Genomic DNA, 24,331 nt, shown 5'->3' with positions numbered 1-24,331 from the left:
AGCCCTTTATAAGGCTAACCCTTATAAGCAATATGCAAGGTGTTGGTGAGCGGATGATAAGGGTTTTGTAAGGGTATTTGGGCTACCGATTACTCAAATGTGGTAGCTTTATATAAGGGTTTTTAAAACCAAAACAAAGGGTTTCGTCTGGCAAAGGGTATGGTGAGTTAAGCCTTATGCAATACCCTTATAAAACCCCGATAAGGGATAGCGGGCCGGTCCCTGTATTGAAAGTCATAATGATTGTCAGATTATCATTAGTCATAATTCTGAAATTGATTGATTGATTCCATATTTGTAATTGTTTTTTGTAAATTTTGGTTTTGTATTGCTTGTAAAAATTGTCATGTAAAAGTGCCCCTGTGGCCTTTTTGCTGAATAAATGTTTGATGTTTGAAACCGTTAAGTTTTCAGGATTTTCGTAAGGTTTTCCTATAGATAGGTTAGGTTATGTTTGTTTTATGGCAATCCTGAAAAGTTACTCGTTTCTGAGAAAAACCAAATTATGACTAACGAAAATGTGGACAAACAATACATTATGACTTAAAACTTTATGGGAAACAATAGAGACCCATTTAAAGTTAGGTACATTCAGCATCAGAAGAAGCACACCTCGCCGGTTTAGCCATTTCTGCAGTTGAGTGTACTTTTATATGAATAGTTGCTAAATAATCTGAAATTTATTCATATTACACTGATTTAAACTTTCACGATTTTTATACATAAACGGTACTTATCGCGTATTATTAAGTTTTGAAATTTACCTCCGACGTTTCGAGGACGGCATTGTCCCCGTGGTCTCGGATAAGCTAAAGCTGATACATACCAACATCTTCAAGCTGCTCGAGTTAAATTCGTAAATGTGACGTTTTCGACCAAAAGGTACCACATTGTCGCTTGGCGATAAGGTTCATTTCAAATTGAAGCTATAAGGAAATAGCGCGTTATTGACAACCGACAATAAATACCCTTTTGGTTGAAAATGGCACACATTTCAAAACTTACTAAGTCCGCGATTAAGTCCCGTTTTGTTATTAAAAATGTTTATTCATACATATTATCATTGACCTACTTACGTAGGGTATAATTACAATATTTTTTTTCGTGGTTAATACATCTTTACTAAATACGAGTAATATAAGACCTTGAATTTAAATTTATTGATTGTTCAAACAATTAACATACACAGATTAAACAACAATAAAACAAATCACGAAAACCTCTTGTTTTTAGAGTTTTGAACCCATCTAATTGATGAATCCTTTTAGTAGGTGACTTATGTTTTTAAATTTGTAATAAATATTAATGTTCAATATTTTTTATAATATCTATACCTATAAACATAACCCACTTAATTTTTTTATCGAAATTAAACTTTCGTGAGACATATTTTAAAATATTTAGAACACAATGGTTAAACTCACTTGAATTGCCCGAAAGTCGAAACATGTCGCCAATAGCGACAAAAAATTCAAGTGAGCGTATCCGTTGTGTTCTAAAAATTTTTTAATGTTTTTTGTTGCACACTTATAATTTAAAAAAATGATATGACACAACTTACACAATGACGCATGACGCGTGTACAGACGTGCCGTTCACACATAGAAACGCAAATGATTTTTGATGTATGGCGTGTCCGCCCTGTGACCATACTTTGTTGCTGCCAAGTCAATGCAAAATTAGCTTAGACAGGCTACCTACAGTACCTACTAATTCGTGCTGTAATGTTTACTATCGCATATCAGTAAACGCTGACATATTTGATTTGTTTAATTCAAGCCGTGACGCCAGAGTGGTGTGATGTGTGATGCCTACATTATTATTGCTAATCAGGTTTTATCTTTTGCGTATTATTTGAGTTTATTGAAGCAGGCCAGCTGATCAAGGTCACTGACTCGAATTTGTACTGTGTTACGTCAAAACAAGCTTAGTTATCTTTGCGAAAAGCGTTACGACAAATTCATTGTCATGTTCATTCAGTCATCATCATCATCATAATTTAAGAGCATGGCTCTTGTCGGTGGAGTATGCGCCAGTTTTCTCGGTCCTCGGCCAGGTTCTTTAGGTCCCTGTAAGACACGACATTTGCTTTCGCTTTCAGTTGTTGTGTGTAGCTTGCTCGTGGTTTTCCGCGGCCTCTTCTCGCTTCTATCTTGCCTTCTAATATAGTGTTAAAGAAAGTGTCGTGTCTTATCAAGTGACCTATCATTCTGCCTCGTCTATTTTCTATGGTTCTCAGCAGGTTTCTCTTCTCTCCCACAATTCGCAGCTCTTCCTCGTTCGTTTTTTTCTCCGTCCAACTTATTCTCTCCATGTTCATTCAGTGGCAGTTCAAAAAAAGGCACCTAAGTGCGATTAAGATAATTTTAAGAGCAATTAAAAATAGCGCTAGCCGCTTATCATTCAGGGGTCTTTTATGTGCGGAATGATACAATAACCACATTGTAATTTAAGCAAATTGGACACAATTAAAAAAATATATAAAGTTAAATCTTTATAAATGAGTGGAGGGTTTAACACCTCGAATTTTTGCTATTTTAAGTAAGTATATACATATATTGCCCGTTCAAAATTTGTAGTAAATGCACTGATAACATTATTGTTCTCCGTAAATAAATCATTTTATCATTTATTTCCTAATGTGCTACTTTGTTTTCGTTTATAGATACAGTTCAAAGTTTGGGATATAACTGACGGAATGTTTTCACGGACGTCACACTTAAGCTTAAATCAATAGGTTAGGTTCGTTAATAAATTCAGATGCTAGTTACGTTGTGAAGGAAATGTTTTTGGAAAAGAAACACTTAGTGCAGTTAATTGTTAAACAGCCCATTTTATTCTGACGAAAGCGGAATCTGACCAAAAGTCCGTTTTCGTCCGAAAAAAAAATGTAGGCTATAATTTATTCCGACGAAAAAGAAATATGACGAATGTGTCTTAGATCAAAAATATATCCTCAAATGTACAGCATTCTACTCGATTCGATTTGTTTCGTAATTTCCGAGACTCCCTGTATAAATGTTTGCTATTTATTTTATTTTATTTGTCGTAAACACACTTGTATGTACGTCTAGAGCCGTATTTCACCCTTTTGCAAAACCATATGTGACATTTTCAACCAGAAGGTACCACATTGTCGCTTGTCAATAATGTTGATTTCAAGTTGAAGCTGTATGGAAATAGTGCCTTATTGACAACCAACAATAAGTACCCATTTGATTGAAAATGGCACAAATAATAAATTACAACAAGCGTATTGTCATGATTGTCATTCGTTATTCAGTAATTGGGGCCCGTTTCTCAAAAGCTTGTAATTTGTAATACAAGCGGAAATCACTTTTTGACAGCTTTTGTTAGAAAGGGACTTCCACTTGTATTACAAGCTACAAGCTTTTGAGAAACGGGCCCCTAGTATTTGTAGCCTTGTAATAACCAATTCACTAAAACATTATGCCTTAGGGAAGTTATGGAGGTAGCACACGGCGACTTTTTGCAGTGATTCAGTAGTGCGATAGGTAGCGATGCAAAATCGTGTTTACGTATGCGAGGGTACATGTCATACCAGCGACAGCATCGCGACTGTATTGATACTATATCGCGGCTACATCACTACTGAATCGCTGCAGAAAGTCGTTGTGTGCTTATGATGATGGATGAGGTTAGCTCAGGACCGGGACAAGTGGCGTATTCGAAGAGAGGCCGATACAAGTGGCTGAAATGATGATGTCGATGACGATATGACTTATAATATAAAACCTTTTCTATTTCAGATGCGCCTGCATCGCTGTGAGGGCTGCCTCGCGGCGTGCCCGCCGCGCCGGGCGCCGCTTGCGGACTATCCCCGCTCTATCTTCAAGTAAGTCCAGACAGCCAGGCCGTTTCTCAAAAGCTTGTAGCTTGTAATACAAGTGAAACTCCCTTTCTAACAAAAGCTGTCAAATAGTGACATCCGCTTGTATTACAAGTTACAAGCTTTTGAGAAACAGGCCCCTGGTGCCTACACTCTGTAAACAATGATCCAAGTGATTGTAGGAGCTTTACCCCTCTCACCCCCCATTTTTCAGTGTAGTTACAGTGTTCAAGTTAGTTATGTCTTTTGTTTCTGTCTTTCTCTGTATTCTGTGTGTATTGTATAAATGTGTACTTATACTGAAATAAATGATATTCTATTATATTTAAGTCGAAATTGAGCAGAACTGGCGCTTGCACTGTTATTGGGCGCACAAGTTTAAAGGCGTTTAACGATACGCTAAAACCTTTGGATTTATGTTTTAAGCGAAATTATCATTTAATACTTCGCACAGAAAATATTTTTAATTCCAATAGGTTGATTTTAACGCCATCTCTCGTGTACCGACAGAACCACGTTGTGCAAGCGACGCCGCTCGCCCTACCCGATGAGCAACAGCAAACCGAACTGCACCAAGATGGCGGACCCTACGCCACCCACGCCGCCTGACAATAATGCGCCTCGTAAGTATCCTTCCCGATCTAAAATATGTGCGTTCATATGAGCGAAGCAGGGATGTTGCGGATGTCGATTTTTTGACATCTGCGGACGCGGATGCGAATATTTAAAGGCTCACATCCGCGCATGCAGATGCGGATGTCAAAATTAGGCACATAAAAAACGTCAAATATTATATTTTTGTATTTTTTTTATTATAAAAAACGAAACTTAGTATTTGAACAAGAATATATAGGTGCCCTACAGTCGCATTTCTATACTAAAGTCCAAATAAAACAAACTTTTCACTTCTTGTCGCTATTCGTCGTAGGCTAAAGTGCTCGATCGACGAATCACAAAAACGAAACGAGATTCCTATTGGCTAATGACGAAATTACCTTGCACTTACGCCGCCGTTAAGACGTTCCTGCGCCTACCTGTTTCACATCCGCATCCGCATTAAGCTCCTCATCAATTTTATGCGGATGCGGATGTTGAAAATAATGCGGAAGTTCCGCGGTTGCGGATGCGGATGCGAATATTCGCAACATCCCTGGAGCGAAGATAGGACCCCTTTAGTAAGAGCTTATGACTTCTTAAACGGCTACCGAAGTCATATTGGAAATTCACCAGTTACTATGTGATATGGTGGAAATATACGCTGGCTATGGTTGAGGTCTTGGTGGCTCAGTTGGCAGAGCGCTGGAGTATCGATCCAGAGGCCGTGAGTTCAAGTCTCATCCAAGGCAGTAATTTTTCCACTTTTAAATTTATTCTAAGCTTAATAGTATCGTTCTCAGACGTTTTTGCTTTTTAAAAATTAACCTCGTAAGACCCACCATATAAAGTTTTTCAATTTTTAATTTGAACCTTATTCTATAAGTAAATTGAAACGAATTTCGTTTGTTTTACAACGCAGTGAAACAAAAGAAATGCTAATCTATTTGTTTCATCAAAGATAGATATAACTCCGTAATAAATGGATACAGTCTAAGGAAAAAACGTGCCTCGAAAATCAAGAAAATTTGATTCTCGTTCAGAGGGCGCTACTAGCTTTGGCCGACTGTCGTACAGATGGCGTTGACGGTTTCGTTTGTTATTTAACAATTTTAACGCATATCAGTGAAAGAACATGGGTGAAAATCATAAAAATAATTAATGCAAATATATAAAAAAACATTTATCCATATTTAAATACATTTTATCGTATTTTTATAAATCTTCATTTTTAGTTTTAAAGTGTGTCGACAGATGGCAGTGAATTTACTGGGGTTACAAAATTTACTATGACAGTACCGCTCTAGTATAAGTTACTCTATGGTTTCATCAAAAGGTTCAAATTAGATTGCAATCAATATGTACATTTTAATGTACATTTAGCCTCACGAGGTTAAAATAATCCATCTCTTTTCAGCTATGCCCTGGTTCGGTATGGACATCGGCGGCACTCTCACCAAACTCGTGTACTTCGAGCCGAGAGAGACCAACCGTCGAGAGCTTGACAAAGAAACAGAGGTCCTCAAGAACATTAGGCGGTACCTCACGAGGAATTCTGCATATGGCAATACTGGACGAAGGGACGTCCATTTACAGGTTATATTCTAACCCCCTTATTCATAAAACTTTACGGGCCTGGTTTATATGGATGGTATAGAAAGGATGCCAATCTCTTATGGCAGGATTGTTGCAAAACTGACCGCTTTTAGCTTTAAATAATAGTTCCTAATCTCTCCGGTGGCGCTAGTAAGGCTCTGGGACATGAGTATAACATGAACCATATTAGGCAACAAATAACCCGACCAAATTACGTAGGTTGTCTATGGTAGTATTTCGGTGTATGGTGGCACCGCCTAATTACTGTTTTTTGATGGACACTTTTCATACATAGAGATTTGGCTCCTTTATATAGTCTCCATGCTGGTTTAGTTAAATTAAATTTTATCCCTTTCATACAAATACATGAGTCAAAATGACAGATAAAGAAAAACGATTCATAGCTAATTCAGGCCAGTAACGCGTTTATGAATAACACCATAATAATATTGTCTTCGGTTACCGCGATAGTTACTCATGAAATAAAACTATGAAAACGGATTATATCGCGTATATTGGATGATGCTAGACATTCTGATGTTTTGAAAAGATGTGTCCCGCCGAGTTTGTTGCCGGTCCCATATTGGGATACCCTCCTACAATTTAGGAGGGAATTAAATCTTCTCGGGTCCGTGGTGTAGGGTTGGAGCCGGCATAGTTTTTTATCGCGTATATATATATATATCTTTACTTGAAAAATAATTATAGTGTATAACTAGCCTTATGAACCGATTTTGCATGTACAACCAGCCTTAAAGTTTGTAGTCTATGATTGTTCATTATTTTAGTATGTGGGTATTTTTGCATTTTGTAATTTTTGCTCAGTCACCCGTTGACCACGAACGCTGTAAAGAGTTCGAAACGTCGGGATGTATTATAAATTCAATATACGCGATATAATCCGTTTTCATAGTTTTATTTCATGAACACCATAATACTTTATTGTCTACTTTATAGATTATAGGGAATGTCCATGAACTGTAGATGGCAGCACACGTGCCCCTTTAAATTGGCGTGAAGTGTAACTGTCAAGTTTTAGCTTCCAATGTAGCCCACAAGATGGCAGAACCTACAATGCACAATACGTACGTGAAAAGAGGGCAGCACTTGCTTTGGCGTGGAATGACAGTGTACAGTCTATGTTTCCGATTCAGGCCACAAGATAGCACCCTCCACCCCTCCAGCCCCTCCCCAACCCTCCAGCCCCACGCGCCCCTCCACCCCTCCACGCCCACCAGCGCGCACGGGCCCTATATAATGTGTAGTTCTTACGAACATATACCAACCGCCGGTGAAACAACGCTAAGGTTGACAACGCTTAGAACTTATAGACAAGAATTGCAAATTCAGGATACTCTTTTTGCTAGGAGGATATAACTAACGGAGACGCCACGTCTGTAATTTGCTGTACAAAAAAGTATGCCAATTTTTGCAGGGTAGGGGAACGTCAAATGCCATGTCAGATAAACGTCAGTCCATACATTATGTATGACCATTGGCCGACTATTTTTGGCAGAGGGGAACGCCTGTTAATGCTACTCCGGCTACTCCGTTTGGTTATATCTTCCTAGGTCTGTTGAAACTAATGTTACATCGTTTCAGATGGACAACGTGACGATTCGCGGCCGCCGCGGCACTCTCCACTTCATCCGTTTCCCCACCACGGAGGTGGGGGCGTTCCTGCAACTAGCCCGGTCTAAGGGCATGGCCGCTCTCGTCAACACTATATACGCCACGGGCGGTGGCGCCTACAAATTCGAGGAAAACTTTATCAAGGTCAGTTAAGCACACCCCATCCTAAGTTTATACGTTTATTAGCCCGGTCAAAAGGCATGGCCGCTTTCGTCAACACTATGTACGCCACGGGCGGTGGCGCCTACAAATTCGAGGAGAATTTCATCAAGGTTAGTCAGACACACACCATCCTGAGTGTATACGTCTATTAGCCCGGTCAAAAGGCATGGCCGCTCTTGTCAACACTATATTATACGCCACGGGCGGTGGCGCCTACGTCTTTACACGCGTCATGCGCCATAGTGTGTGTGCTTAAAAATAGTACTGAGAGCACGCCAGAAGTCCGCCAGATTTACGCGCGGGGCGAGGTAATTCGAGTCGGGGCGGGGCGGTGCGTGGCCGTTCTGTATGATAATACTATTACTTATTCTGTGACTGTACTAGTTATCCAGTGGTCGTGGGTTCAAGTCCAACCCGACAGTGAATTTTTTCCACTTTTAATTTATTCATAATAAACTTTCATTTCAGGAAGTGAACATGCACCTTCAGAAACTGGACGAATTGGACGCGTTAATCGCCGGGCTGCTATTCGTCGACGCGTGGCATTCGACCGAATGCTACTATTGGGCGCCACCAGACTCAGAATTACTTCACCACAATACTAGTAACACGGTCAGTTATAGTTCACTAAAGTGTAGTATAATGAACTCATTGCAGTTCACTAAAGTTTTATAACATATTCATTATAAAATAAAACTATGAAAACGGATTATATCGCCTATATTGAATTTATAATACATCCCGACGTTTCGGACTCTTTACAGCGTTCGTGGTCAACGTTGGTGGTTTTTATTTTATTTTTTATCGCGTATATATATATCTTTACTTGAAAATAATTGTAGTGTATAACTAGCCTTATGAACCGATTTTGCATGTACAACCAGCCTTAAAGTTTGTAGTCTATGATTGTTCATTATTTTAGTATGTGGGTATTTTTGCACTTTGTAATTTTTCCTCAGTCACCCGTTGACCACGAACGCTGTAAAGAGTTCGAAACGTCGGGATGTATTAATATTATAAATTCAATATACGCGATATAATCCGTTTTCATAGTTTTATTTCATGAGTAACTATCGCGGTAACCGAAGACAATATTATATTCATTATAGTCGAGTCGGGTGATCTATAGAGAAAAGTGTGCCAAAATCGCATATTTTAGTGTTAAAACATATTTATAACCGGGTCTATCCCGAATTTATTTTATTACCTTTATTTACGACTTTTTAATGCAGGTTTCACTGGTCGTGGTCGCGGATACTCTGTTATAAATGTGTTCAAAATACGAAAGGTTTAAATGTTATATTTTAGTGTTGTTTCATAAATTAATTTTAGTTCACTAGAGTGTTTTATAATGTATTCATTATAATCGAGTCGGGAGCTCTATAGAGAAAGGTGTAATTCCATTATAGTTTGATTTACTAAATCTTAATTCAAAAATTAATGTAATTTTTTTTTCCAGCCGCCATACTTGGAAGCAGCCCTGAGTCTTTACGAGCGGCAGCCGTTCGACTTCTCGAATCCGTACCCGTTCCTACTTGTGAACATAGGGAGTGGTGTATCCATACTCGTGGTGAACGGCCCCAACGACTTCTACCGAGTCAGCGGCACCAGGTAAAGTGTTCCATACTTGCAAGCGGTCCTAAACAGAGATCGCACTAGTGCTGGCGCCCTAATCCCTATAAGAGTGAAAGAGCAGGTAGCGCTACTGCTTAATTATCGAATTTGCTCATCAAATTTCATGAGAATCGAGAATATACGCGTGTGTTCGCTAGTTCTATAGACATAAGTTCATTCATATTAAATAAGAAAAACAAAAAATAAAAACGGCCAAGTGCGAGTCGGACTCACGTTCCAAGGGTTCTATACATTACACAATTTAAACAATGTGTTTTTTATGTGAAATGTCTTTAAAAAACCCGTAGGGGTCGGATCAAAAACTAAGTAATTAAGTCCGACTCACGCTTGAATGCACATTTCTAATAGGTTTTCCGGTGATCTATAGGTAATCTATTTTGTGTATTTTTTTCAAATTTTTTGACCCAGTAGTTTCGGAGATAGGGGGGGGGGGATGGTAATTTTTTGCGTATTTTCTTGAATAACTTCTAAACTATTTATTTTAAAATTATAAAAAAATATACTTGAGATTCTCACAATGAGCTCTTTCATTTGATATGTAACACGATATAGTTTGACAAACTTTATTTTTTAATTTTCTCATTTACCCCCCAAAAGTGGCCCCCGTGTTTAAAATTAATATGTTTACGTTACGTGTCCATCTTTGGATCACAAACTTACATATGTGTACCAAAGACAGACAGACGCACGAGTGATCCTATAAGGGTTCCGTTTTTTTCCTTTTGAGGTACGGAACCCTGAAAATAACGAAGAACCATCTTTGTAGTACCTTATCTATGGTGGTTTATTCAGCGTACAATTATTCTAAAATCTATCACACCTTCCAGTCTTGGCGGCGGCACATTCCTCGGCCTCTGTTGCCTGCTAACCGGCTGCAGCAGTTACGAGGAGGCCATAACGCTGGCGGCCTCCGGTGACAACACTACGGTCGACAAGCTAATCAGGGACATATACGGCGGAGATTACGCCCGATTCGGCCTCTCCGGGGACCTAGTGGCTAGCAGGTGAGGCCTAAAATCATTTATTACACGACTTGCCCTAAAAAAGAGTGTTATTAGGCCTCTGTTGCCTGCTAACCGGCGGCAGCAGTTACGAAGAGACCATAACGCTGGCGACCTTCGGTGACAACACTACGGTCGAAAAGCTGATCAGAGACATACGGCGGGTATTATGCGCGGTTCGGCCTCTCCGGGAACCTTGTGGCTAGCAGGTGAGGCCTAAAATCATTTATTACACGACTTGCCCTAAAAAAGAGTGTTATTAGGCCTCTGTTGCCTGCTAACCGGCTGCAGCAGTTACGAAGAGGCCACAACGTTGGCGACCTTCGGTGACAACACTACGGTCGAAGAGCTGATCAGAGACATACGGCGGGTATTATGCGCGGTTCGGCCTCTCGGGGGACCTCGTCGCTAGCAGGTGAGGCCTAAAGTAATTTCTACATGATTGCTAACATAAAGGAGTCGTATAAGGCCTCTGTAGTCTTATACTGAGGTCGGGACTTTGTTGGTAGCAGGTGAGACTTACAGTTATTTTATATATGACTGCCTTATAAAAGGAGTACTTATTAGGTCTCTGGACTTTTTTTGCTTCAGTTTTTACGAGGAAAGTGAACAGATATTATGTTTAGGGTTTATTTTGTCGTATTTAAACTCGTTACTATAAAATAAAACTATGAAAACCCCGACATCCCGACGTTTCGAACCCTTTACAGCGTTACTATAAACCAAATCAGTAGAAAAAGGTGCGAAATTTTAAATTTGTTTGGGTCATTTATCGTTGGGAAATTCTAAAATCGATCTTTAGCTCCATTTTTTCAAATTTACCTATCATTTCTACTGAAAAAGAGTCACTCTGACCCTGCTTAGAGGGCCGGCGCTGGTAGTTTTCATAGATTTAAATTGTATTCAAGATTATGTAATTTTCGTTTCTAGTTTCGGACAGATGTGCACAGCAGACCGAAGAGCCAAGGTGTCTCGGGAGGACCTCGCGCGGGCCACGCTGGTCACCATCACCAACAACATCGGCTCCATAGCGAGGCTGTGTGCCAGCAATCAAAATGTAGAACGGGTAAGGCAATAAAAATCATTTTTGTTGACCGCCTCGCCCCAAGCTCGGCCGTCAAGGATTACTCGCGTAAGTCATGCTCGTTACTACTCCACAGACTGTAGAATCCAATCGTGTCCTTAAAATGTAGGGCGTGTAATTAGGATGCATTTTGGATTCCTTATCTCAGTTTGCAAATGCCGGCCGTCTCAAGACAATGGACTGCAATAAACTTTACCTGAACCTTTTTTTTAAACACCCTTATTTTTAAGTGCCATGTTATTGGTCATCACTTTTATGATATAAGTTGTGAAGTATCCTCTCGTTGTTTTTTAGTAAAATTGTAATTTTTTTGCAGGTGGTGTTCTGCGGCAATTTCCTACGAGTCAACCCTCTATCAATGAAGCTCCTATCATACGCCATGTCGTACTGGTCCCGCGGAGCTCTAAAGGCGCTCTTCTTAGAACATGAGGGGTAAGATACCTTCATTATTTAGTTATAGACTGTTTTCTTATAACCAAGATGTATCATGAAGCTTCGTGAGCGTCAGCTGCCGCTCCGTCGGTGAGTTAAAGGACGGCACTTGACCATATTTTAGTTTATTAATTCACTCCCTGTTACAGCTTAAACGCGGTACTCGACTGAAAAGCTCTCTATTATATCACGATTGTATAAAATACTATTTCGTCAAAAACTTACATCACGCCGTTCTCTAGATATTTCGGCGCCGTGGGCTGCCTCCTGCAGCTAGACGACCACTACCACCGCAAGAAGCCCCGCCCCGCCCCCGCCCCCTCCGCGCACGCGCATCCCCGCCCCGCCCCCGCCCCCGCCGCGCACGCGCAGCCCCCGCACGCCGACCGGTGATGGCCGCGCGAGGAGCCCGAGTAGTGGGGAAGGGGGAGAGGGAGAGGGGGGGGCACAACCCGAGGTCGCCACCTTTGTGGCTGCTCGGGTCTGAGCTACATGACCTTGTATATGCTTGAACTTTACCCTCAATGTTAAAAACCTGAACATTTTTTTACATCAGATAAAGCGCGAAGAAACGCCAATCTTAACGCTCTAAAGCAGTGGTTCCGAAAGTTGACTGGACCCCGATCCACCAACAATTACTGCCAAATTCGGGACCCACCTCTTGGCCTTCTATAAAAGGGGGTATAAAATATTATTGGTTTCAGGGCCCACTCAATATTGTCTCCACTAGTTTGGGAAATGCTGCCTTTTTAAAAACCAGTGACGCCACAGTCGACCATAGCCGACGAAGTTTTCAATATAAAATGAACCTTAAGACATTCTAATAAAGTTTAATATCACATATTATACAGGATACAAAATAAATCAGCCGTTCTATAGAAAACATTGACTGATTCACCGAAATGAGACGGCAGATTTTTTTTCCGAGATTTCGGGGTTGGCCCCATAGTCAGAGTTGTTCACTATGACCTACATATATATTCACCCCTCGGATGTTGGTCAGTGATAACAAAAGCACCCTGTATAAAATAGTCGTGACGGTCAAAAGGTGTAAAGCCTGTTTCACGACTTGAAAAGTGGCCAGTTTTACGGCAAGATTGTTTTTGTGACAATATCGGAAAAGCTGTTAGTCGATTTTGCAGTGATAAAGTGTGGGAGTGGTTTTATATTATAAGCATCATATTGTCGTCATGTATGGATCAGAGTGTTGGGCCCTAAAGATGACGGATGAAAAGAGATTGCATGTAGCGGAGATGAGAATGTTAAGGTGGATGTGTGGCGTGACGAGAATGGATAGGATAAGGAATGAGTATATAAGAGGAAGCCTGAAAGTTGCACCCATAACAGAAAAAGTAAGGGCAAATCGCCTCGCATGGTACGGGCATGTGATGCGGAGGGATGAAAGTCATGTGACGAGAAAGGTATTAAGAATGAATGTGGATGTGTGTGTGTACGAAGAGAGGAAAACCGAGGAAAAGGTGGATGGACTGTGTGAAAGATGATATGAAACTAACGCAAGTGAATGATGAGATGACGGGTGACAGAGATGTATGGAAGAAAAAGACATGCTGCGCCGACCCCAAGTGAATGGGACAAGGGCAAGCGAATGATGATTGTCAACAAAATTGGATTTTTTTAATGGCAACTCCACACTTCCGCTTGCCAGATGAGTCTTTGTCTTTGACTGACTCTAAACATCAAGTTCTGCTTTGTTATTAGTTAATTGACGATTTCGACACTCATTTGATATTTATTGACTTGCCTTTTAAAAATGGGGCAACTAAAATGTGGCAACGTTTACATTTCTTGACATTAGTCGAATTTGCTTTGACTTTTAAATAATATGTATCACTGATAGTATGGAGGGTAGAGGTAAGGAGAAAACTCTAATAGGCGAACAGTTGCTAAAGTGTCCAGCTGTCAGCTATAAATAACAGTTCCAAATCTCTCCAGAGTGGCGCTAGAGTAGCTATAGGACATCAAATGAACTTACTTAGCCGTTTTGACGGAGTGAAGTACGCTGAAGGTGTAATGTTAGTATAATCAGCTATACAAATATTTACATTGCTAGGACATTTAGCATAAATATTTTTGCAGCTAACTATAACGATGGTTGACATATTTTGCCCGAAAATCGTGAAACAGGTGGACTTCCTTTGAAAAATATCAAATGTTGTAAATTTAATGAATATAAAGATCATACAAGAAATGATAGTTGCAATAACTGTCATCGGGTAAATCGTCAATTTCTGGCCACTGTTTAATAACTGGCCACCTTATACTAAAGGGGCCCACTGACTATCAGTCCGCCGGACGATATCGGCCTGACAGTTGTTCGGAACTGTCAAATTTTTGTTCTAACTGACAGGCCGATATCGTCCGGCGGACTGATAGTCAGTGGGCCCCTTTAAAATGAATTCTATTCACCATAAACAGAATTCATTTTATTAAAAGGTGGCTAGTTATTGAAGGGTGACCAGAAAGGTGGCCAGTTATTGACATTTTATACTAAAATGAATTTTGTTTTTAGGTGAATAGAAGTCATTTTTAGTATAAGGTGGCCAGTTATTAAACAGTGGCTAGTTATTGACGTATATGTCTTATGCTAAAATGCCTGTAAAATTATTAATTAATAGCATAATATTGTTACAAAAATACAGATAGCTAAATTAATGCGTAAACGATTTTTTAAATAAAATTGTAAATGATTTTTTTTATATATTTCAATTTAATTGTCAGCAATAATAGAGATATTATAGGTAGGAAATAATAGTTTGCGCCGTCTCTTTCTCTCACATTGGCCAGAAAGAGATGAGCTATGTACTGTCAGTAGCAGAAGTAACTAAACGGGCCAAGACTCCAAAATTATCTACGCATATTTTTATTGAGAATAAGAGCGTGTATAGCTAATTTTGAACGCTTGGCCCACGCCTATCTCCTGCTGTCTATAATTCTATAAATGGGAATCTTTTAGACATATAGTATTGAATTATGTGAAATTTTTTATAATAACAGAAGCGTCGTTATACGAATTTAATCCTTATGTTAACGCACGTAAGTCTCTATTGCATTGATCCCACTGACGGTAATATCCGTCGAGGGGGAACGGTTATATACGGGGAATAGTTCTTGTTCGTGTTTTGTAGTAGTCATTCCTGAAGGCACAAATATGATTTCCAGTTTTAGATGTATTTTTGATATTATTATGAATTTATTATGCGTTAAACGCGTGAGAGTGGGCGGATAAATTATTGAAATCGTTTTTAAAACTTATTTTATACCAAAACTCACTTAGTTGCATGTTATGTGGTGTGACTTAATAATGACCAAATGAATGTATAATAAAAAGATCTTAAAATTGTATTCAAGTACTGAGCTGTTCGGTATTAAACCTTGAGTTATGTTTTATATATATTTTGATTATTATTTCCTTTGATATAGCCCACTCTCGACAATGTTTTTTCCAAAACTACACTAAGCAACAGTAGCGGCAAATAATCTATATTTTTTCCAGACACATTTGCATAATTTATTTGGTATTATCTCAAAAATGATTCTAGCGATTTCGATGAAATTTACAATATAGGGGCGTAATAAAAACGGCAATTCGATCATACTTGGGTACTTTTTGAAAAATTTTTTTTTTTTCTTCTTGATGGACTTGAGGGCGGTGTTGCCCGTAGCCAATGACACGTAAAAGGGTAGGAACAAAATAAATGCTCTTAGAGCACGACGCTGTTCGGTGGTTGTTGTAGTTGTCTCGTAAAACCGATAGCTGGATTTTACGAGGAGCACGTGGACTACCGGCCGTTGACTCCAAAATGGTGGTTAAACACGCTTTGAGATTAATTCTCCATTCACTGCACACTACCACATTAGATAATTGTATAATAAAGCTATCGATATTACACTTTAAACAATATTAATGAGCAAAAAACAAAGGAATTAATCGCGAGGCTACTATCAAGATGGCGTTCGAACCGGAAGTCTAGAAATAATTAGTTTGCTCGAGTTTTGCGCCGGTGGGTATTAACCTTTTCGACGCCGTGTCAAACAAAAAAGCTGTCGCTCGGACGCCACGTCACCGAAATGTCAAAACTGAAATTGAACTTTATGCACATGCACGTAGGTCTATGTTGCTCTGTGGTCTGTGACTCATTAATCCGCCTTTGGCGTTGGACCTGCGGTGCCGATATATCCGTCATTGGCGCCCTTGGTTAAATTGTAAAGTAATGATTCGATTTAATTTTCAAACCAGAGGCTAAAGATGACGAATAATCAATCCCTCTAGGTTTTATTGTTGCTAAAATTCGCTTTTGAGTGTTTCCAAATAAGAAATTCGATATTTATATAATTAGTGTGTGAAGTCCCCAATCCGCATTGTGCTAACGTGACTGCCTATGTTGCCACGAGCAGTGGGACGTAAGTATATATATATATATATATATATATATATATATATATATATATATATATATATATATATATATATATATATATATACCTACGACGACCTTTTTGACGACCGGTCTGGCCTAGTGGGTAGTGACCCTGCCTGTGAAGCCGATGGTCCTGGGTTCGAATCCCGGTAAGGGCATTTATTTGTGTGATGAGCACAGATATTTGTTCCTGAGTCTCGGGTGTTTTATGTTTATTCAATTCAATTCAATTATTTATTTCAGGCAAATGCCCATATAATTTGTTAGTAATACAATTAAATTAATCTTAATATGCTAATGTTAATGTTAATTTATGTATTTGTATATTATATATATCGATGTCTAAGTACCCACAACACAAGCCTTCTTGAGCTTACTGTGGGACTTAGTCAATGTGTGTAAGAATGTCCTATAATATTTTTTTTATATATACATATGTATATGTATATGGTCGTGATGATGATACAATCATTGTTTACATGATATAGTCTAATTTCACGAATTTTCAAATGAATGCCTGCAAAAAATAGCAATATGATAAATTATTTGCCGCTACTGTATGTAGTAATAGTTATTTACGATACAAGTGCGGAAAAGAGGAAATTCAAAACGAGTGGCGATAATATTAAATATATTAATAACGGGTCACTCACGTGTTTTAAGTCGAAAACGCTCGACATGTTTCACTCCGTACCGAGGAGCGAGGAGGAGGAGTGGCGATAAATTAAAACACGACCGCAGGGAGTGTTTTAAATCGACACGAGTTGCGAATTACCTATTCGCACGTGTATCGTACAACGTTTTACAGTACATATGGCCCTTTAAACTTTCGACATATGCACGAAAAGTGCTCTTTTACGCACTAATGCGAGGAAGTAGCACTATATGTACTGTAATAGTTATTTACGATACAAGTGCGGAAAAGAGAAAATTCGAAACGAGTGGCGATAAATTAAAACACGACCGCAGGGAGTGTTTTAAATCGACATGAGTTGCGAATTACCTTTTCGCACGTGTATCGTACAACGTTTTACAGTACATATGGCCCTTTAAACTTTCGACATATGGACGAAAAGTGCTCTTTACGCACTAGTGCGAGAAAGTAGCACCATATGTACTGTAAAATAATTTAGTTTATAATGGTGGATAAGATTTTATACGTCTTTTTAATTTATATTTTTATGGGTAAACGTGAATTATGTTGTGATACTAACAAGCGCAAATCAGGGTGACAAACTTAACGTTTTATTTATTTTAATAAATGACGAAAACTGTTTAGACTGTTTTTTAAACTACGCTTTGTCCCTTTAAAGACTTTTGTATTCTTCTTCTTTTTCATCCTGTTATCCTCCGCTGGGTAGGGCTCAAATAAGGTCTCTATTATTTCCCATAAAGTTTAAGTCATAATGTATTGTTTGTCCGCATTTTCGTTAGTCATAATTCGGTTTTTCTTAGAAACGCGTAACTTTTCAGGGTTGCCATAAAACAAACCTAACCTAACCTATCTATAGGATAACCTAACGAAAATCCTGAAAAGTTAACGGTTTCAGAATTATGACTAATTATGTAATTATAATCTGACAAACATTACATTATGACTCAATAATTATGTCAAACAAAGGGACCCCGCTCGAATCATTTCTTTCACTGACTCCGGTCCGGTAGGTACCTAATCTGTCTGATCTTGTCACAGGGCGGACACGCTACATATCAAAAATCACTTGCGTTTCTACGTGTGAACGGCACGGCTGTACACGCGTCATGCGTCATAGTGTAAGTAAGTTGCTTAAAAATAGTACTGAGCGGCCGGCAAACGGCCGTCAATCTGCTGTCGCGGGGCGAGGTAATTCGTTTCGGTGCGGGGCGGTGCGTGGCCGTTCTGTATGATAATACTATTACTTATTCTGTGATCTTGTAGTAAAATGGGTAAAATTGGGCAATCGAAATGTAATTTTGGTATCTAGCATATAAAAACAGTTAGTACCAGACTATGTGGATTTGTGTAAAGATGTAATGCATAATTGTTTTCTATCGTATTTTCTCGGACACGTTCGTATTTGTCATGCTACTTCAGTCAACCTCAGTACTTTTTGTACCGAGACTGACTGAAATAGCAAGACACGTTCGTACGTTTCCGTGAAAATACGATGGATAATAATTATGCACTACATCTGTACAGTACGTATTTCAGTTCTTAGTGTATAGTTGACAAAATACAATTTGCATCGATTCCCGATTCGACATACGAGAGATAGGGAATGCATACTATAGGGCAGTTCAGGAGCTGTCAGATTTTTGGCGCGAGGCGTAAATGTGAAGATGCTTCCGATGTAGCCCACAAGATGGCAGAACCTATTATGCACAAAAAAACGTACGAGATCGGTAGATGGTAGTACTTGCTTTGGCAATGTACAAGTTTATGTTTCCGATTCAGGCCACCAGATGGCAGATCCTCCCGCGCAAGGTCTCTATCGGTTGAAATTATATTTCATCAACCATACCTATAACCATGTAACCTGTAACAGCTGTCATTCTGGTACGTTAAATTGTGCCAGAATGACATCTCTCACAGGCACGATAAATGAAAACTGCAGATAAAATAGATATTTGAGCATTTTGTGGCCAAATTACATACGAATTCTTAAATTCAAAGACAGTTTTGGTACCAGGATCACAAGAGTTAGATGAAGTGCGGTTACTTTCTCATAGTTTAATCGTAAATTGAACTATATGACAAGGTGCCTAAAGTTGTATTTCGCCTGCTTCTGGCGCTTATTGTTAAAAATGGACGAGGTGTGGGCAGTCATGTGGAGCGATTTTAAATATTTTGTATGAATAGAAATAGAATAATCTATTACAATGTGTTGTTTTATTTAGGAACCTTGCAATTTTAAAAATAGCAGTATTAACTAGGAAACTCCGATGAATATAACGGTTCATATTTTTTTAACCTTCCTTAGCCAAATTTTGGAAGGTGAATATATAAAGTCATACTGAGCAACTTTCATTATGGGACCAACCCCAAAACCGCAAAAACAATTTGACTTCCATAAAAAACATCGGCACCCTACGCTCTGACCACGCTGACTTTGCACAAACTTAGCAGTAAAAACGCATACATATCCCTATACCACTTGGCATGAAAACTTACCGTGGTCCAAATCTATCAGCCAAAATTATAAAGACTATACCTATTTGCAAATTCCCAGAAGATTCCGCTATGCAGTTTTGGTTGTAGATGGAACTTGGCACGGGTTACCTACACAGTCACCAAAAATTTGATGCTAATAAAGCGGAATCTCCGAGGATATGCGAATAGGTATGAAAACTTAGTGTGGTCCGAATCTATCAGCCAAAATTATAAAGACAATTTTTTTTGCGATAACGGAGTTGTTCCCATAGTAAAACTAGCTCAGTATGGCGACCTATTTCACCTTGCAAAGTAAGGCTAAGGGTTGCAAAAGGGTCATTCCTTATCAATCTCATTCCCCTGGCTATACCTATTTGCAAATTCCCAGAAGATTCCGCTATGCAGTTTTGGTTGTAGATGGAACTTGGCACGGGTTACCTACACAGTCACCAAAAATTTGATGCTAATAAAGCGAAATATCCGAGAATATGCGAATAGGTATGGCCATGGGAATGAGATTTTTCAGGAATGACCCTAAAACACTGTATTGGTAACGGGAACGGGTCACTCACGTAATTTAGGTCGAAATCCGCTTGTTCGATTTGCAAATATGGTAGTTAGCAGTACCGTCTGCATCAAAAGCCCTGCAGAGATGACTGCTCGCATTCGCTCTGTCTCTGCCTGGCTGACTGCCCGACGCAGGCGACGGGTTTCTGCAGTAGCAGAGATTTTAGCGTTATTTTATTTTACGTCATAAAATGTGCCATTTTCAACCAAAAGGGTACTTATTGTCGCTTGTCAGTAAGGCGCTATTTCCATATAGTTTCAATTAGAAATCAACCTTATCAACAAGCGACAATGTGGTACCTTTTGGTTGAAAACGTCACAAATAAAGAAAAAGTGACTAAGCCGAGGCTTCGCGCCTTTTCAAAGGATTTCTTTCGTCTTTTGAAATTGGAATAGATGCCACCGTGATCATGGCTTTGTTTAGTATATGCTTTTTTTTGGCAAGACTTCTTACGAGAAAATACACACACATTTTTTTCTCTTTTCAATATATTTACCAAAATACATTCAACTTATTTAATTAACCAATTCATTGAACTCGTAAACCAATTTAAGTGGGAGTCCCCCTTGCCGCCTAAGCCCTCTTTTTAATCCTAAAGAATCCTCCATAACACCACGGCCATCCTGATCGCTCGGCTCGTCCTCGTCCTCAACTAACTGCTCCACGATGTTCAGCAAATTATTATGCTTCTTTTTACTTTTCGTCAAATGTATAAAATCATTTTTCCCAAATATCGATCTTATATAATTATCATCAATTTCATTATCATTCCCAAATAACGATCTTAATTTATCACCTTTAACTAGTTCGTTTTTCCCCAATGATCTTCTATCATTATCCTCTATTCCTATGTTATTAATTGTCCCATCCTCATCTCGTTCTTTATCAAATGATTTTCTACTGTTTAAATCTGGCTCTTCAAAGTGTACGATTGTGTCGAATCTTCTGGATTCTGGGATATGGAACGCCTCTTTTGATGTTTGTAGTATTTTGATAGGGCGCAGTCTGGACCATCTGGGGGGACGGTAGCGTAGTTTGGGGAGGGGGCCGGCTTGTATAGTTGCTGATACTAAAAGGAGAGATGAGTTTATACAAGTGTTATGGTCATGAGGGGTAAGAGAGGCATAGTTTATTAGGGGACAAGAGACACAGTATGAGGATTCCCTATAAGTGTTTCCCTTACCCTAACTAAGCTTAGGTAACTTTTTACATATCACATAGTTTTGGTAAAAAAAAATCAAAACCTTGAAAGTCAATGATACTGTGTTTAAAACCTTTGAAACTTTATTAAGACGAAGTCGAAGATAAAGGTTAGGTACAAACAGCAGCAACCTGATTACATTTTAAAGTCCTTTTGGCCCTTTTGGGTAAGTGCCCTAATGGGACCTACTCTAAACTACAGGAAGCCTGCCCCTTTCTAGGCCGCACTAATCTACAAGATTTTCCCAAATCTAAATGTATCCCAAATAAAAAAAAACTGTAATAACTTAAGTAAGTGGCGGGGTGGCCTAGGGGTTCATGGCGTTAGCCGCGATAGCTAAAGACGGTTCGAATCCGGCCTTCACCACTGGAGGGCTTCGTCACTTTTTCTTTAATATATGACATCTATTACAGTTTTTTAATTATATATAGTAGTGTGACTACTTTAAAAAAAAACACAAATCAAAATATTTAATAAAATAATTGTATTTGTTCTCAAACTTGTATCCCAAATAGTTAAGTTTTTGTAATTCATTTGACGATGAGTCACATTTTGCGAAAATCCAATTTAATTTGAACCTTAAATCGGAACTCTGACGTTGAAATTCTATTGACAAGTATGTGGACGATAAATAATACTATGCCTGGAAAAGGCTTAATCCACCGACTGCATTTGGTTTCCCAGTATAAAATGTAAAATCCTGTATGAAAAAAGTAAAACTTACTTGCAAATAAGCAAAATATGGCGAAATGCATATCTATAGAAGTAGTGCGCCTATAGGTAGGTACATTATAAGCACGACTATTCAATCATTGAGGAAAATAAGTGCCTACTAAGCGTGACTACTCGCAACTGTGAGGGTTCTTCGTTACATATTTTTCAATTATCTTGAACGAGCGACCCGCCCCGGCTTTGCAAGGGTAGTTCAACCAATTTACACAAAACCTACATCTAAACCTTCCTCAATAATCACTCTATTGATTGGTGAAAACCGCAAGAAAATCCGTTCATCAGTTTTTGAGTTTATCGCGAACATACAGACAGACAGACGAGGCGGGGGTCTGTGTTTTATAATATGTATTGAAGCATAGCCAACAGGAACAACCAAGCGTTAAATCGTAATTAATCGCTAATCAATAACTTGACGATTTAAGCTAATAATTTTACGGGTAAGCTCACTTATTTTTAGTAAATCTCGCGACCTGTTTTTCGCGAATCTACTATCGCTTGCCCGCGCAGCTATGGTGACCGCTACCCTTTCACAGATAGTGCTTGAAAATGGAGATCTACTCTTACTTTGAAACATGTCGCGTGAGTGACCAAAAATACGCGAAATAAACCTATATTCGTTTAAAAAAATTAGCTTACCTAATATTATGACTCGCGACAGTTCTAATTCGATTATATAAAATTATAAATGATGATGTGAATTTTTATTCACGATTAATTAGCTAATTGTTACAAAACCTTAAAATGAGCATTGCATTATCTCATTCAAGTGTACAGCCTGGCAAAAAAGTGTAGAAATTAAAAAGTGGCAACACTGTAGTGTCGTCCCGTTTTTCTTAGTTTGATTTAAAAGGGACGACACTGCAGTGTTGCCACTTTTTAATTTCTACTCTTTTTTTGCCAGACTATAGGTAAGTGCGTTAAGTTCCAAATTAATAATATAAAGTTTTATAGTTGGTCAGGCAAATCTTGTCAGTAGAAAAAGGCGGCAAATTTAAAAAAATGTAGGCGCGCAGGGTTGTCGCCCCATAGAAAATTTGAATTTCGCGCCGTTTTCTACTGACAAGATTTGCTTGATCAACTATATTTCGCCGTTTGGCAAATAAACCATTTGATACAGTTATAATGAACCCCAATTTAATAATTAGGTACTGTAGCAGTAAAATCAAAGCGTGAAATGATTGATTAAATTAGTAGCAGGCACCGTTAGACCAAGAAAAGTCTGCAAAGATTTCGATATCATACGCAGTGCAAGTGTTTTGTATACGTCATAATTTCATAGAAGTTTAACGTTTAAAATAACACTTGCACTGCGTGTGCAATCGTTAAACTATCTTGGTCTAACTCTACTTGCACACATCACGTACCAACAACTTTGTATGCGAAAGCAATTTAAAAGTTTTGTTCGTTGATGAAATTATACTTTATTAGATTATATCTATCTAAGTAGGTACATATTCACAGTGCCGGCCCGAGTCCTTGATCAGGTAGAGCGAAATCGGGTTTTGGCGCCCTTCGTTAAAGCTTTTTACCCAAAAGCAAAACGAACCGTATTTTGGGCCCGCGTCACAAACGCGCCGCGCCGCGTCTTTTAATAGTTATTTGTTATATAAGGGTGCAAAGTTGTATTTAACCCGCGAGTGTTTCAACACACGAGAAGTAAAATACATTTGCACCCGTGTGTAACACAAAACTTTTCACCTCACTATAGCGAGGAAAGTGCAACATCCACAGGCGTTAGATCATCTTCATCACTGAAATCACTCATTTTTTTTACGATATTATAACAAAAAACTCTGGAAATTCTGTATTTTTACGTGAGAAGTTTTTAAGTAAAAATTTTGTTGACAATGTTGACATTTCTGACGAATGAAATGTCAATGATGCGTTTTGGAATTGCATCGACTCAACTTGTGCGTTCAGAATTATATTTAACATCATTATTAAAAAACAAACGTTTCTTATGGAACTTTAAGGTTTATGACATAAAATCATTAAATAAAGCTAAATTTGGTATTTTTATTAGATTCTCAAACCATTTATTTAATGATAATTAATATCAAACGAATCATTATTATGAGCGTTTTACGTTTTGTTATCTGTCAAGCTACTTAAACATGCTCCATCCAAGGTCAAATTACTTTCCCCACTAGTGGATAAAATGCGTTTTTCCCCGCTTGTTTTAAAGGATAAAAGACAACTTTCCGAGCTAGTGAGGGGAAAACTTTTGTTTTCTCATTTGCCATTTTGGCGCCCCCCTTGCCATCTGGCGCCTAGA

At 38.7% G+C, this 24,331-nt stretch overlaps 2 protein-coding genes and 1 long non-coding RNA gene across 6 annotated transcripts in view; 2 read left to right on the top strand and 1 right to left on the bottom strand.

Moving 5' to 3' along the window:
• LOC134752150 (pantothenate kinase 3) overlaps nt 1-13,173 on the top strand; it is a 54,162-nt gene extending 40,989 nt beyond the window's left edge. For all 3 annotated transcript variants that reach the window (XM_063687746.1, XM_063687747.1, XM_063687745.1), the window contains 10 exons: nt 3,771-3,856; nt 4,361-4,473; nt 5,862-6,040; nt 7,643-7,816; nt 8,303-8,446; nt 9,294-9,445; nt 10,297-10,473; nt 11,401-11,536; nt 11,871-11,986; nt 12,229-13,173. In XM_063687746.1, coding sequence (XP_063543816.1) covers nt 3,771-3,856; nt 4,361-4,473; nt 5,862-6,040; nt 7,643-7,816; nt 8,303-8,446; nt 9,294-9,445; nt 10,297-10,473; nt 11,401-11,536; nt 11,871-11,986; nt 12,229-12,379 — 1,428 coding nt within the window. In that variant the 3' untranslated portion in view covers nt 12,380-13,173. The remainder of the gene's footprint in view (nt 1-3,770; nt 3,857-4,360; nt 4,474-5,861; nt 6,041-7,642; nt 7,817-8,302; nt 8,447-9,293; nt 9,446-10,296; nt 10,474-11,400; nt 11,537-11,870; nt 11,987-12,228) is intronic.
• LOC134752208 (uncharacterized) overlaps nt 1-19,285 on the top strand; it is a 56,845-nt gene extending 37,560 nt beyond the window's left edge. The window contains exon 2 of the long non-coding RNA XR_010128742.1: nt 16,798-19,285. This is a non-coding gene — a long non-coding RNA (uncharacterized LOC134752208). The remainder of the gene's footprint in view (nt 1-16,797) is intronic.
• A 1,293-nt stretch (nt 19,286-20,578) lies between these two features.
• LOC134752226 (uncharacterized) lies at nt 20,579-22,153 on the bottom strand. Of its 2 annotated transcripts, none has more exons than XM_063687849.1 (2): nt 22,049-22,153; nt 20,579-21,192 (listed from the first exon to the last, which is right to left on the bottom strand). In XM_063687849.1, the coding sequence occupies exons 1-2, from the start codon at nt 22,077-22,079 to the stop codon at nt 20,639-20,641; spliced, it is 585 nt and encodes a 194-aa protein (XP_063543919.1). In that variant the 5' UTR covers nt 22,080-22,153; the 3' UTR covers nt 20,579-20,638. The 2 variants fall into 2 exon arrangements, with proteins under 2 accessions (XP_063543919.1, XP_063543920.1); XM_063687850.1 differs by having other exon boundaries at nt 20,579-21,186; nt 22,049-22,100.
• Between the last annotated feature and the right edge of the window lie 2,178 nt (nt 22,154-24,331).

This window comes from Cydia strobilella, chromosome 24 (genome assembly GCF_947568885.1).
Source record: "Cydia strobilella chromosome 24, ilCydStro3.1, whole genome shotgun sequence".
NCBI classification, from domain to species: domain Eukaryota; kingdom Metazoa; phylum Arthropoda; class Insecta; order Lepidoptera; family Tortricidae; genus Cydia; species Cydia strobilella.
The sequence above is the reverse complement of the archived record's forward strand: the minus strand, read 5'-3'. Positions and strand labels throughout refer to the sequence as shown.

Coding starts and splice junctions, on each gene's coding strand:
- LOC134752226 (XM_063687849.1), bottom strand. CDS start 22,079: ATGCATTTCGCCATATTTTGCTTATTTGCAA. Junction 21,193..22,048: donor CATATTTTGCTTATTTGCAA/GTAAGTTTTACT, acceptor CTCTCCTTTTAG/TATCAGCAACTATACAAGCC.